Source organism: Anas acuta, chromosome 5, assembly GCF_963932015.1.
Source record: "Anas acuta chromosome 5, bAnaAcu1.1, whole genome shotgun sequence".
Classification (NCBI taxonomy): Eukaryota; Metazoa; Chordata; class Aves; order Anseriformes; family Anatidae; genus Anas; species Anas acuta.
The window spans coordinates 36,899,032-36,914,393 of record NC_088983.1 but is presented as its reverse complement, the minus strand read 5'-3'; the positions used below and the strand labels follow the sequence as shown (position 1 = coordinate 36,914,393).

Here is a 15,362-nt window from a genome sequence, read left to right as displayed (position 1 = left end):
GAAAAAGAGTAGTTAAAAAAAAAAAAAAAAAAAAGGTTTTGTGGGTTTTGTGTCCACCTAGTCCCTTAGCCTATTTCTGTCAGTGACCAAAACCAAGTGTCTAGGGGAAAAAATAGGAATAGGGCAATTGAATGGCACTAGTCTGCCAAAACACTCTCAGGGCCCTTAATAACTCCTGCGTTATTGACAGCCTGAGCCAGGGAGAGCATCCTTGAATTTAACAACCACTAATGGATTTCTCTTTACTGGGCTCGTCTAAGTAAACAGGAAGAAGGGTGTATTTCAATCCTCATGGGATCTTCTGCTTTAATTAGCAATAGTTATTCCTAGTTATGGTGAGTCAGTGTTTGGTGGAAACTAGGGCAGGAGATATCAGATCAGTCAATACACATGTGAGGGAAATGGGGGAAACTGTGCAAAGCTGGCGAAGCTGTTGTTGGGCTGGGACCTGGGTTTTATTTTTACATTACCTCAGTAGCTGGAAGAGAGCTTAGACAAGTCACAAAGGCAGATTATTTTCAGTCTGAATTATATGTCAGGTACCTTTGAGGCTGGACCTTCGTTCTCTCTGCAACTAGATTTAAGTAACATCTAACTTCCAGTGACAGCACGCCTAGAGGTAGTCATGAATTTTGTACAGTTTAAATGGAGAACTCGGAGTTGTGGAGCTTAACATGTTTTACTTGAGGTCTATTGTGTGTGTGTGTGGGGGGGGGTCTTAAAATAAAACTTCTGCTGGCTGTTGTTCCACCACAGGGGAAATGTAGGGCACCAAATGAGTAGCCTGGGCTTGGGGGGAATGGGGTCTGAAGAATAAGATAGACAGAAGCCACCACGCTGAGCAGGTGCCCAGGTTATGCAATGTGCTAACGAGATGATTGGCTCATTAATTAAAAGATGGAGGGAGGTACTTCTTTTCCTGGGGACTTGCAAATGGGAGCTGTGGCTGACCTGATTTGGGTGCCTTTCTCCCAAGGCACAGCAACACAATTTTGGGATTAACACAGTCCCTGTTCTACTCATTTCAGAGAGGCCTCGAGTCCTCTGGAACATTCTGGTGAGTGTCCTAATTAAGGCTAATTACTTGGTTACCCTTGCATGGCTCTTTCTAGCTGAAGTTTCATTTTGTATAAATAACAAGTGTTTGGAGATCACAGGGTGAAGAGATAGGGGGTGTACTGAGTTATCCAGAACAATAAAAGTGTTGCAAACATTAAAACAACACATGTGTTGTTTTAGAGAAAGAATATAAAACATTGTTACTGGCACACAGTCAATAGAAATTGACCATAAACTCACCTAGGCCAGAATCTAGAAGGTTCTGGAGCTGCAAAGATTCCTGTTCTAGAGTTGGAATGAGCTGCAGCGGGTGTTCTGCAAGCCTCACAAGTTGGCAGGGAAAGCTGCATTAATTCAGCATGGGCTAAACTTCTGGAGATGTTTGGGATGGAATGGAAACAATTCTGGTTTCGGAAATGCAGTCCTTCAAAGAGAAGGATTGGATGATCGACTCTGCTTGCTGCAGGTTGCTGATGTCTTGGTGGTTTTGCTGCATTCCATTGTTATGGGGGAATAGGTGCAGGAGATAAGAACCCCCTCAGAAATCATGTTAATACTTTTTTCATTTTATTTTAAAATAATTGTTTCTTCTGCTCAGAACCTGGAAGTAGCCATAGTGAAAAGCAAAACACGCCACAAGGCTTGTTTCTAGTCCTAGTGGGGTTAACTTCTTCCCCAGCACATACCTCACCGGGTACTGCGTTAGGATGCCTTTGCCTCCCTTTGAGGTTGGCTGGGAGTGTTAAGATTTTCCTATCAAAACATTACAGATTTTTTAGGCCTTTTATATGGAAGTATTTGTGTTTGTTGGCAGCTGGGAAGGTGTGTGGGTGGGTGTTTGGGGGGCAGAGGTGTGTCTGGGTGGAAGGTCTGATGGCCTCCCAGGACACCCATGTAATAAGGGATTTTACTCAGTGTCACGTGTGAACCTTCATTCCTGCACAGAAAATATTGAAACAAGATCAAATCTGACCCGTCCATACCCTGTCTTAGTAGTTAAGATAACTACTACCCAGCAAGTACATACAGTACCTGCTGTAGCCCAGTGAATGTGTCATACAAACCCATTTAGGAGCACTCGATACGCTGCCATTTGCAGCAATATCCTAGGAAGGCTGGGGAACACTGAGTTCAGATGCTTCTGTGAAATCAGCCACAGTAGGGATTCAAAACTCACATTTCCCACTTCTCAAGAGATGGGATGTCCCAGTAATGAGTCCCATAGAACGACAGATAGCTTAGGATGGAAGGAGGCTCCCCAAGTCCTCTATTCACGTCCTGCTTAGAGCAGGTCCAACCAGACCAGGTTGCCCAGGGCTGTGTCCAGTTGGGTATTGAACATCTCCAAGGACAGCTGCTCCCCAGGCTCCCTGGGCACCAGGTGTGTGTTGGAGTGTGCAAAATCCCATCCTCCAGGCAACCAGCAAGGCAGCAGCTTAAACTCAGGAGCCTGCTTCCCACAGTCAGTGGAGTGATGGAGACACCGCACAGGAGTTAGACGCTAGGTTGAAGCACTGATGCATTAAAGATCTGGGCCATGCAAGTATTTCTTTAGCCAGTAGCTAAGCCCAGAAACACAGACCTTAAGCACATGGGCTCATTTTCCTCCTGGTCTCATTGACTTACATGGCACAAACAGAAGGCATGCAGCAGCTACGTGCAGTGACAGGAGCTGTGTGCGTGTCACTGACTGCTGATGCTAAGACAGCAGTGCAAAGTAACGGTTTATTTGGAAAGACTACGAAGTTTTATACTGCAGGGGTTGTAGGAGACAATTGACTGTTCTGTGTACAAAAATATTAGCAAAATTCTTGCCAATGCTTCACAAGCAGTGGCATTGAGTGGGGATTTGTGGCACGCAAGTTTTGCTTATGTGTCATTTGCAAGCTAAGCACAAAGAGTAGAAAGAAAAGCTATAGATTGGAGCTGAGCCTGAAACTCATGCAGATAAACTGTTTGTACAGATCCATAGCTCAGATTGCAGTAATGAGAAAACATTGCTAGGATCCAGTGTTTCTTTGTGACGAATCCAATCAGGGCTTGCTTTAACTTGGACAATTTTCAGATGAAGTGAAGACGAAACCTTTATTCACGGGTCAGAACAGAGAACTGTCTTGTTCTGTGCAAAATCAAACCTCTCCATTCAGTGCATTTCAGTGGCAATTCATCCCCCTGCTACTTCAGTGAATGGCACATTATATTCAGCCAGCACTCAGTAACGTTATAACAGACAACACTTGGTGTAGGAAAAACTCAGAGGACTGGCTAATATAGCAGAACTTCAAAATAGTTCTCTATTTTAAATAGATTTACAGTTTTGATATGTAACTTCTGCTAGCTCATGGTAAAACTGAGACAAATCTGAAGCAAATGGTTCCAAGTGTCAGGCACAAGCAGTCAGATACTCGGTGATGCTGACACTCGGGCTCAGTTACTAGCCTCAGCCACAACCTGCCTCGTGGTGGGGCTGCTAAATGAAGCTCCCTGACCCCTCAAATACTTTCCTTCCCTCCTCCCACAACAAACTTACATTAATGGTAAGACACTGAATGTATTTAATACTCTCCAGAGTCAACAAAGAGACAATACTTGGTTCTAGCAGACCATTCTTTTTCACAGGGGTTGAAAAGCAAGAGCTTGAAATTACTTTATACTTGTAATCCAGTGACTGTTGACTTTCACTGTTTATTATCTTTCTTGATGGACTGTTTAAGTGAATTTCTTCCAACAAAGCTCTCTTTAAATACAATCACAAAATCAATACACTTTGCAATTCAGTGGGAATGGCAAATGTTTCTGTTATGTACTCTAAAGCAGAGTAACTGGAGCATTCCCTTCCTCTGAAGGTAACTCTTCTTAAGAAGTTTCCTTGTTTTCAATGCAGCACGAACTAGTGATGCATTGAGTCTTCAGAATTCTGAAAGGTGTCTGCAGAGTGGGATTCTTGTAAGAGAGCGATCCTGTTAATGTTCTGATGTGAAATGTAATCAGAATTTTAATCCAAGTGGGGTTACATCAGACCTAGGTCCTTGAACTGGCTGTGAAGTTTTGGTCCAAAACACACAATATAATCGTGTCAGGCATCCTCTCCCTCCATCCCAGTCCATCACAAACTGTCAGCAATGTGCAATGGAAGATAAACTGGTCCTTTATGGATACAGCAGTTTAGCTACCATTATCTGAAACAGCATTTACTTGCTTGGTCTTGCTGTCAAAGCACAAATGAGATTAAGTAACCAACTGCTCTGCTTATGGCTGCTGAGTGGCAGGCCCTGTTCTGCCTTTCTCCCATGACTCCCAGTGTCTCTCCACCATCAGCTAGATTACCTAGAAGTGTAGAAACTACAGTGTGAAGCAGCATAATGCCTTTACAATAGCAGTGAACTATTAGATCAACTCAGTCATCTCATGAAACTTCACCTTATTTGCTTGGTGAACAGGCATGCCATGAAATGAGCTGTACCGCTCTGGTTTTGCCACACTTGGGATCAGTAGCAGGCAGTTCACAGTCTGCATGAGGACTAACGATTAGATGAGATGTAGCATGCTTCATGGCTCCATATGCCAAGCTGAAATCAGGCATGCAACTCAGATGTTTCATGCTCCTGGCAAGGGATGAGGGCTCATCTATTTCACTGAAGCGAGGCTAGGCTTGCTTGATGGACTCTTTTTTTAATAAAAAAATCAAGTATTTGGAAATACTACCTCTCTGAACTCCATTCTTTTGCCACTTTTTAGAAGACTGTACTGTTCCCCTGCAGAAACAAGTCAGTATGATTTACCTTTATCATTTACTCCCACGCTGTAGCTGCTATGATCAACACTGCATGTCCTTCATGCAGGAAGTATCAGGCTGCCACAGGGCAAAACATGCATAGGATGATGGGTTCTGTTCAGAAATACCTTCTGTAATCATGTAGCTTAGTTACGGGTTACTAGCCAAACACTGCTAACAAACCTTAATTGTAAAGTAGTTGAACTCAGGCAAATAAACGTTTGATATTGGTTAGTGGAACTGCTGCCCTATGCCTTTAGGGACAGGTGCAACTGGAGAAGGTCCTAAGAATACTGCTATCGCCCCTTAATGGAAAGGAGCTAGTAAAGAAACACCACGAGACTCCTCGTGTCTCTGGATCTGGGAGCAGTCACTTGCTCTAGGCCTAATCCTCCTGTAGTTGTGGGTTTGACCATAGGGACCACTCCGATACTCCAAGCTTGGCTAAGGCAGTGTTAGAGCACCGTCAGTGACGCATCTTCTGGGTACAGTCTAGTGTTTCTTTCACCTGTTTTAGACACATGCTGTAAGGTTTGGGCAGTTAGATGATAAAAATGAGAGCTTGAAGGGGCGCAAAGCTTTAACAAAATACACTACTCAGACTTTTTCCTGCCAAGCAGCAAATTGAAAAGTAATTTTTCACCTGGCCTCCTACAGCAGACTACATTACTAGAGTGCCAACAGAATGTCTACTGGCATATTCTATGTTTCCAAATGCTCACAACCCTCTTCTTTACTATATTTCTGAAAGCAAGTTAGATGGATTTCAGATTAGTTCCATATTCGCCTTTCTCATCAGTTACACGTCAGGCAGATGCTGCAGCATCTCTTCCTTCCTTCAAGTGTTTTTGCACTCAGCTGCCCAGTTAAGCAATTGCTCTGTTGTCTCATGAATAGTTAATCAAGTAAAAGGCGAACCCAAGGCAATGTGGAGAATGGCAACTCAGAAACTATGCACTTGGGAATTTTAACCAGTACTGTATTTCAGGAGGAAAGAAAAAGCAGCCTCCCCCAAAAAAGCAAAACAAAAAGACAGTTATAGTTATGTGCTGAGGGGAAAATAGATGTTTAAGTCCCTTCTCTTAAAGCGGTCTACCGACCCTATCTTTTCTATCAGCAGAAGGCTGAGTCTGGCTCCACAGGTATAAAAGGAACTTTACTTACATTTTCCAGTTCTGCTAAACTTCAATTACGGAGATAACCAGAAGTTTAAGTGCAAAAACGTTCTTGTGAATTAACCTCAAGAAGTTAAAAGTTTGTTTGCCTTCTACGTTCTAAAAAACCCCATACCTTCATAAAGTCCCCTTCATAAAGGAGAAACTTAGTGCTACCTGCTTTAGAGTACCATCTTCCCAGTTTCTGCTCTGACATGAGAACCTCTGTACTTGTTAACCAGCCTTAGTTTGTGCAGTTACATCACAGTCAAAAACTTTTTTTTTTTTTAAATCAGACTAAACTTCAGGTTATCTTTTAAGGAAGAGAGATGTTATGTTCCAAGCCCCAGATTGCTATAGATTCTGCACAATCCTTGTACTTTTCAAAATCAGGAAAGTGCCCACATGCCGTTTTATTTCTTTTCCTTAAAGTAAAAACATGCTCACAAAATGATAAAAAAAAAAAAATACTTGATCACTCACTTTTAGTGTGCAGAAAGCGAGAAGGGATTTTTGACTTCACTTAAAGACAGCAGAATTGCATCCTGCTTAGCACCTTAAAGGAATATGCAGTAGACTGGTTCACTGTGAGAATAGTGGAGTTTTAATGAAGTATTTACCAGTAATAAAACCCAAATATTTTAGGAAAGAACGTGCTATTTTAGTACTTCCTAAATAGGAGGATAAACTATACAAGATGCTTGAATAACACTGCTTATATTAATTTGAATGTCACTATATGGGGCAACAGTTAGTGAATTATTTTTGTTTTAAGCTGCATTTGGATATAAAAGCAAGCTTCCACGCAGAAATACTTCCAGATATAAGTAATCATGTGTTGATACACTTCAACCTGCCCTGCTTTGAAAAATCTGTTTTGAGGTTAGCAGACTGAACTGATTCCTTATTGCTACAATCATAGAACTAGTAGCTTTACTCTCCAATTTGTACTCATGTTGGAAAAAGTTTTAACATTCCCCTTGGATATGTCTAAGAATTTTTCTCTCTCCTGTAATTTGATTCCAAGTCTTCAGCAGCACTTACTTATCACTTAAGTGAAGCTATTTTCATTAAAGCTTTACTATACACAGTCCATTTAAACTCATGTTCTTTTAAGCCAATGCATTTGCTGTAGTCTATTGGAAAATATTAATGTGTTTCAGGAAGTTAAGCACACTGGAGACGTTCTTCCATTAACCCTAGCACTGCTCCTGGCTGGGCATACCTGGAGAGTCTGATTCCAACCTACCCACAGTGGATGGACTCTGGGCTAACACAAAGGCACAAAGTACCAGTCTAGCCTTGCTCTTCTACCTGCTGTTATTTGGTCTAATATATCCTCCAGCACTACTTTTTTTCCAGTACAGCAAGATTATGAACACTGCAGCATCTGTTTTAGGCAGGGGGGAGGGTATTGTTCTACAAAACATGCAAGCAGATAGGTCCTTATCCTTTGTAAAGAGGGAACACGGTTTGGGCAAGATTCACGTCAGAATAATTCACTTTGCCCATTCCTTTCTCAGGGGAAGCTTGGAAGTAGAATTATTTATGGGGTCTGTGATGCGATACATCAGCCTGCTCTTAGCCATCATCTGTCCTAGCAAGCAGACACACTTACCTGAATATAAATGCCTTCGAAGAAAGATCAAGTTTAGAGTGCAAGAACAAGAGGGTTGCTATGCTTCCCAAAGATGCCCAGGAAAGACAGCCAAATATAGACCCAGAGAGAAGTTAATTTCGAAGGCCAGAATGTGACCCACCTTGTAATACAGCAAGTAACCATGGTGTTCAATCCATACATGCTTTCGAACCCCATTCTTCAGCAAATGGACAAGAAAGATTTAGTTCATTGTTTAGCATGAAAAAACACAAAATTCAGCACTCAAATTTAACTAAAGGGTAGGTTTTTTTATTCCCCATTAAGACCGCCTCAAGGACAAAACTAAATGTTGGAAACCCCACGGAAGGGCACATACAGTGGATGTGGTGAAGTACAATGTGAACAGCCCCAGGGGTTCAAATAAGGTAAAACCATTAGATAACCAGCGGGAAAAAAAAAATTAAAACTCTGCTGAAGATGTTGCAGTTTCTTCCCCATTTACACTGAAAAAAAAAGTCAACCCAACAAAATCCTTGCATCTCTAACAATACATTCAGTCCCGACTAAAGAGTTTAACAAGATGGCAACAGGATGACTATAATACAAAACTTTCACTACTACACTCTGTACACACCTGTTGTCCAAGCCCTCCCCCAGCCCCACGTAAGGATGGTGTCCCCATTATTTGCTTGCTTGCTGGGCCTGCCTGCGGAGGAGGACGTAGATCTTCTCCTTTATCCAGTCTTTATTGTACGGCTGGTATGTCTGAGTGTCAGCACGGTAACTAGAAAAAAGAAAAGGACTCATGTAGTATTGGTCTGTCCCACGGAACGCTTACTACAAAGACTTCACAAATAATTAAGTGTCCTCTAGCGTACAAGGCAGAAAGTTGTATACAGAACATGAGTAATATCAAAAGTGAATGGAAATTGCCATTTAAAAGATTTGTTCTGTTTCCTAAAAAAAACCCTCACAAGTTACCCAGCAGATCAGTAAGAAGCTGGAACAACTAGGAACTCTAAAGACTAAGAGACTGCACTTTGCATTTAAATTCATGAATGTAATTACTTATGGGAGAAAGAAAACAGAGCACCTCAGTATTCTGGAGTTCAGAATTAAGAAGAATAGTTCCACCAGGAAACCATACTTAATTTGTCTTAATGAGCCAAACACTCAGTTTAACTTCAAGCAAGTGTTCATGTAATTTTTCAAGTGTTCCACTTCAGCCTGGATTTTTTTTTTTTTAATAGAATGAATAAAAGCACAATTTTCCAGGAGTAAAGGCAGGCTAATAGATGGATGACAAATGATTCTTGCCAGCTAGCAGAAAGGGCAAGCTTGCATCTATTAACCAAGGACACTTCATAATAAGCAAACTGAAAACAAGAACCTACAGGTTAATTTTCTTTACTACTCAGGGACAGGTGATAGAAGTAGACCATTAGCAAGATTTCTTGTCAGGGCTAAAGAACTTGGTTACTCAAGACACTGCTGAACTGCAACAGAATTAGACTGAAAAATAGAAGCAAAGCATATAAAGCTAACTGAATATTCATGCTGTCCCTTCCCCTTTTAGTCCTTAAAGGTGACTTTTTTTTTTTTTTGGATAAAGATGGTATTTTCAGTGAATGTCCCAGCCAGTTCCTCGATTTTGTATCAGGTAAGAACAGTAAGGAGGTCACTGATAAGCAGCTGAGTTTAAATCCAGTTGTTTAACTCAATCCAGAACAATTTGCAATTCTTTCTCTAAAAAACAAAACCCTGAACATACTGTTTTTAAGGAAACCTTATTTAAAACCTAGCATGAGTAATTCAAAGCCATAGAAAGAGTTTTATTCTATACTAACATATTAACGATTTCATTACAGTATAAGAAATTAGTTTTGGGAATTGTTTGATTTATTCCCCTCCCTTCTACCCTATCCATTCATAACGCTACAATGCAAGACTAGATAGCAAGTACTTTACAGATCTCCACGAGCACAAGCCATGTTGGGTATGTTATGTGCTACGTGTGCCATCTGGTGGAAAACTCTAAGCTGAAGTAGCATGCCGCTAAGTTTACAAGCCTTATTAAAGAATATGAAAGTCTGTACTAGAAATCAGTCGCTACTTCTTAAAGCAAATAGTCTTCAGTGTGTTAAATACGCTAAAACAAAGCTTGGCTTTCAAACCACATCAGCTTAGTATGATGCCACCAGGAGACCTAACATGGCAGAACAAGGTAACTGTAGAAATTGTAATAGTACTTTATTTATTCCACTGAAATCTTTGGTGAATGGCATTTGTTTAAGTCACTATCAGTAACGTAATCTGTTTCTGTATATACATCTAGATGCAAAGGAAAGCAATCCAACGTGTTTTGTTTTTTTAAACTTTATTAACTGGCATGGATTGCTTACCGTACAGCTGCATAGTACTTGCATTGGGATTTAAGACTGAGCGGTACAGCTGCAGGAGTGTCCACGCTAGATGCTCACTGGCTTAAAAAGAGATCCGAGAATTTTGAGTTGAGCAAACTGAAGTGGTTTTGATTATCTGAATGTGCGATTTGTATCCATATTCCTACATAATTTCTGTGAAATTCAATGCCACCATCACCTCAAACCATTACTCTGAAACGTGTGGTATGGAAATCAGCCAGGATCTAACTGGTTGGGTCACAATGTTAGCTACACTCTAAATACTGAAATTTAACAATTTGATTTCACAGTCCAGTCAGAGTGGAAAGCACACAAGACCACCTTTGCTTGCCCATGACTATAACACACAGATGAGAACCAGAGATGATATATTCACAAGGGCACTCAAACCACTAGCTAGGGGGCTCAACAGGATTAATAGGTTCCTCAGTCACTTCATTAGGATTTACAGAAGATTCCATCTTGCTGTGTCTTAATCAAAGTAAACCATTGCAAGTGACTTCTATAGACTACCACTATACTGATGTTAAATCCTACAGCCGAATAAAATTCATTAATCATTCTGCCTCCTTAAGAATCAGACCAACTGCATAAAGGCAAATTAAACAGACTAGCCAGACTAAAACATGTAAAAGTTTATACAGAAGAGTTTTGTGAGTCACTGAAAGAGACTTGTACAACTGAACTTACACAAGACAGCTGAGGTCTGCCAAGTCATCAATGAAGTCAAACAACTGGCTGATATCATATGTAATGGATGGACTGTTGGGATTCATTCTCTTCAGATGCTCTTCATACATTTTACAGACTCCTACAGAGGGGGGGGAAAAACAGAGGAATAATGCAATAATGTCAGCACTGGAGAAAAGAAGAAAAATATCTGTATTTGCTGCACTTTTTGCAGATATTGAACCAGATGCCAAGGAAGTTTAGATGTGAGTACCATGAAAACAGATATGAACTTACTCAGATTCTCTGTTGTTGAAATGCTTTTGTTTTAGCTATTTGCATTGAACACAATGCTATAGAACTAGGTAAGATGCATGACAAGCATCATCATCTAAAGGAAAAAAAATTAGTTCTGTCGTGGATATAATGTTCTATGGAGTAAGTTCAAAATGAAATATGGAACTCTAATAACTTTTAAACAGCAATTGCAACATGTATTTCTACTATACAAGCACCTGAGAAAGAAGGAGTCCTGTTAAATACAGCTAGTCAAGTCTCAGAAGAGGTCATTCTTGATGAAATAGTCAAACACAGTGACTGAGGTAAGAGTGACAGAGCAAGTCTGTACATTTACGTAAGTTTTACTTAAGCTAGCCCATAAATAAGTCAGATACATTTGAAAAGAATGTAATTTTAAAGCGAGCATGGGGGTTTTACATTATCTCTCCTGTACTTTTGTTCGTCTTGCAAAGCTTCCTGGAATTAGATTTTAATGCTAAGAGAATTTCTACATTTAAATTATACAGCTGTAGTATTTCAATCTGTTCTCCAACTCACTGCATCTCTTAAAGTCACACAGAACTTTTTTTTTTTCTGGCACAGAAGCCACCAGGTTGCAAACTACATTTCAACTACAAAAATGCTTTTATTTTATATATTATTTCCAGTAGCAATCTTTCCTTTACATGGTTAGCACCAAAATTTGTGAGAAGGTTGGAATCTGATTGTGCAGTGAAATACATTCAGCCTGGTCTGTTGCACAGCCCCACCACGAATATTGCCTACTTCCATGAATTGAACATGGTTCAAACTAGTTAAGCCAGAAGGAGACACTTAATGTCACAAGGAAGTTTTAGAAACAAGGATAATTAAATAGTTTGCTAAAGCACTAGTAAATTAAAAACATAAGACCCTTTTTAACTTTTTTTTTTTTTGCAAATTATCTTGGGAAAACATGAACAGCAGCTTACTCTTACCAACGATGTATGAGAATATGTCAAAACCAGGATTTTAACAGTAGTTTTAAACTACAATGATTGCACCCACCTTCCATGCACTCATTCACCGATTCATAATCAGCATATGTTCTGCCTTCTGGCCTCTTGGTAGGCTGAACAAGTAGAATTGTGTGAGACTGAAAAACAAAACAAAATTTTTTCAAAACTTTTTTTTTTTAATTAAAGTTACTGATCTGAATGAAAAATAAGCTGTAATTATATTTTTGGCCACCCAATCATTACACAAGCTGGGAAGCATACCACAGCTGTTCCCAGTGTTACTTTGTGATGCTTCCACACATCTTTGGCATGTAAAAGTTAATTAAGAGGAGTAAAATAGCATGGTCTTCTCAAAACTAACCAGGCTAAGTAACTTGCAAAATTAGTACAGCTTTAAACATGGAACAACCATTCAAGTTCACAGACGTTTTCCAAATAATACTTTTCATATAAGCTGTGTTACTTTTTGTTTTCAATCAGTTCTATCAATTCTCATAAACTTTTAAAAATATGTAATGTAAAATCATCAGTAAAGCAGCTATTGTGTTGAAGAAATCAAACATGGAAACTGTGGTTTCTACTTAAACAGAAAAGCAAGGTGATGCAGTCAACGTCTAGAAGCTATCCCATTGTGCATTTACTTATTTTATTCCAAGGGCAAGCTGTTAGTATGAATTAAGTACCCCAGCTAGAAAACAAAAATGGGGTCCAAGTTAGCATCACTGTCAGTCTCACCTTGAAGATCCAAACACAAACAGCTATTTAGAGTTATTCAGCTTCAAGATAACACAAATTCTTTAACAAATTCGCACTTGGTACTCAAGATTATTTCCTGCAAATCAGATGTGTTGTGTTTTTTTTTTTTTTTTTTTTAACACTTCAGCAAGTCTACTGAAAGGGTAATTATGGCACAGATAACTGTTCCAAATGTCTGCCTGTAAACTCGCTCTTCTGCAGGGAAGGCTTTGATGATTGTACAGTCTGTGGCTTGCATTATTTCTGTAATATTTTTCACTTGGATGCAGCAAATAATTTAAACAAACAAGATTTTAAGTGTACACAGCCTGTGACCTAATTAACAGGTTACACATCATAGGAAGTTTGCAAGCACACTAGAAAACAGCATTGCCCGTGCTGCTAATTTAATCCAGCACTTTCAATGCTAATACATGACGTGAGTACTCGACTTTTAAATTCATGCAGGGAACTGCAGAGTAAGACACACTGGAAACAAATACCGAAGTGTATTATCATGCTATTATGAAAATCATATGAAGGAGACCAGCCTGCTAAGACTGCTTCCCTGTACACCAGAGGACACTAGATGCCAACGGGATGCCTCCAGGGCTGCTGGTACCCAGCTGCTTCTAAGGGTGCTGCTGAAGGGTGCTGCACTGCCCCAGGCACGCCTTACCAGGGAGTCAAAGGACTGCCAAATCCATTTACAACTACTTCCAGCAGTGTCCTTTTTATTTGCTTACCACCAGGCTCACTTCCAAGACTTGGAACTCTGATCTCCCAGGAGCATCTGAGCAAGAACCCCTTATTAATAAAAAAAAAAATGGGGTCTGTCGGCCAGTTCAGTGTGTTTGATAAAATCTTGTGTGTTCTAGCAGCAGAATGCCCTGCGAACTGCAATTGTGGTCGTTGTACTTTCAAACTCAACTGTAATATTAGAAGAAAAAGAGGGTTTATTTGACAAAACCTAAGAAAGTATAGATATCCCAATACTCAGACTACAGAAAAAAGTATCAGTGAGCCAGACACATAAGCCAGTTCTTTCAGAACTTCAAGTTAGAATTTATTTGAACTTCTGACTTGAAACCGTTTTTCTCTTCAGAAACTTTTCAATATCCTTATCAGCCTGGAGATTATTAATTGCTTTGTACAAAAAAAAAAAAAGGGCATAATTCAGCTTTTCTAAAAGCAACACCAATAGATCGTGAGCCTCCAAGAATAACTACTACAATAACATCAAAAAAGTCTAAATTACTGCTAGTATTTCTTTTGATCCTGTTACTGCCAACTAAATTTCTCCTTTTAACAAGTATTAATGTCTCAGCTTCTACTATAAGCTCTGAAGTAAAGCAAAGAATAAAAGAATCAATTCTTTCATGTTTATATTGTACAAATTGGCTTTTAAGATCTTTGTCCACCTTAACTGGTCTACCAAAATTACTGCCACTGGGATCACCTGTATTGCAGGATTAATGCATTACATCTGAAGAGTTTCTTTAGGAACTTCCCATTATTTTACCTTAAGGCAAAAAAATAATAATAACAATCCCAATTTAGCTTGATTTTCTAAAATTGTTCCTCCTCTCCCACCAGAGATGCGACAAGTTCCTAAGCCTGAGAGGTTTCTTCGAAGTTTTACCTGCCCCGCTGAATATGTGCCTAGGTGACATGGGACAAAAATCAGTGTAAATAAAATGTTTTTTCTGAGTATAAATCTCATTGTTAGGAAAAAGAAAACCAAAACAGGGGAAGACAGTGAAGATGTCACGCCTTGGGAGCAGGTAATGTGGAAGAGCCCTGTACAGACTCTTTCTCGTGTTGCACTGTTGTGTTTTTGTGTCTCCTTTCGGAGGGCAGTTGCGCTGGCTGTCGGTAAGGCCCCACACCGGTTTCTATCCCTCCAATTTCCAACTCCCAGAGCGCCCTTGAGAAACCTCCCCAAGTCCACGACTGCAGACGTAGCCCCGCAGAAACAGTCGAGGCAGCGCTGGCAGCCCCAGGAGCAGGACGCGGGCAGCCCCTGCCCGAGGAGCCTCCTGCCAGCTGCGGGGCCGAGCCGAGACCCAAGCGTGGGCAAGGAAAAAGGGGAGAGAGGCGGAGGCATTGTGAGGGCACGGCGCCTGGCCAGGCGAGGCAGCGCACCGCACACTCGGGGCCCTCCAGCCCCCCGTGCAGGGCAGGAGGGGCGATTTCGGCGACTTTTTCCCCATTTAGGGGCGCGAAGCCCCCGCCCGGCCCCGCCCGCGGCCGCCAGCCCCGCGGCACCCCTCAGGGAGGCGACCCCCGGGCCAGGCCCCGGCCCCCGCTCGCGGCCTCCCCCCGCCACGTGCTGCCGGGACGGGCCCCCCCGGGCCTTACCGCGTCCCCCCGCCTCCCCCCGGTCCCTCCCGGTGCCGGTGCGGCCTCACCGAGCCCCCCTCGCCCCCCCCGGAGCCCCCCGCTCACCATCGCGGCTCCCGCTCCTCAGCTCCGCCACCGCCAGGCGCCCGCCGATCCCCCACAACCCCCCGCGGCCGCACCAGCGAGAGGGAGCTAGAGCGCCCCCCCGCGCACGCGCGCCCTCTGAAGCCGAAGCGCGGAGGGCGCCGCGCGGGACGCGTTGGAGGGAAAGGGGGGCGAAGCGGGTTGCGCCGCCATCTTTGATGAGGGAGCCGCGCTTTCCCGCCT

The 15,362-nt window shown here is 41.7% G+C and overlaps 1 protein-coding gene and 1 long non-coding RNA gene across 2 annotated transcripts; one reads left to right on the top strand and one right to left on the bottom strand.

Moving 5' to 3' along the window:
- Positions 1 to 917: 917 nt before the first annotated feature.
- LOC137857524 (uncharacterized) lies at positions 918 to 14,428 on the top strand. The gene is made up of 4 exons (XR_011097122.1): positions 918 to 1,057; positions 10,916 to 10,946; positions 11,163 to 11,282; positions 14,289 to 14,428. It is a non-coding gene; the product is annotated as an uncharacterized lncRNA (long non-coding RNA).
- On the bottom strand, positions 7,876 to 15,289 carry ERH (ERH mRNA splicing and mitosis factor). Its single transcript, XM_068684166.1, has 4 exons — positions 15,141 to 15,289; positions 12,007 to 12,094; positions 10,702 to 10,822; positions 7,876 to 8,372 (listed from the first exon to the last, which is right to left on the bottom strand). The coding sequence occupies exons 1-4, from the start codon at positions 15,141 to 15,143 to the stop codon at positions 8,270 to 8,272; spliced, it is 315 nt and encodes a 104-aa protein (XP_068540267.1). The 5' UTR covers positions 15,144 to 15,289; the 3' UTR covers positions 7,876 to 8,269.
- Positions 15,290 to 15,362: the final 73 nt, after the last annotated feature.

Excerpts from the sequence above, each read along its gene's own strand:
- ERH (XM_068684166.1), bottom strand. Across the intron at positions 10,823-12,006 it reads GGTGAATGAGTGCATGGAAG|GAGTCTGTAAAATGTATGAA; the intron begins GTGGGTGCAATC and ends CCCCCTCTGTAG. Across the intron at positions 8,373-10,701 it reads GCAGACCTCAGCTGTCTTGT|TTACCGTGCTGACACTCAGA; the intron begins GTAAGTTCAGTT and ends TCTTTTTTCTAG.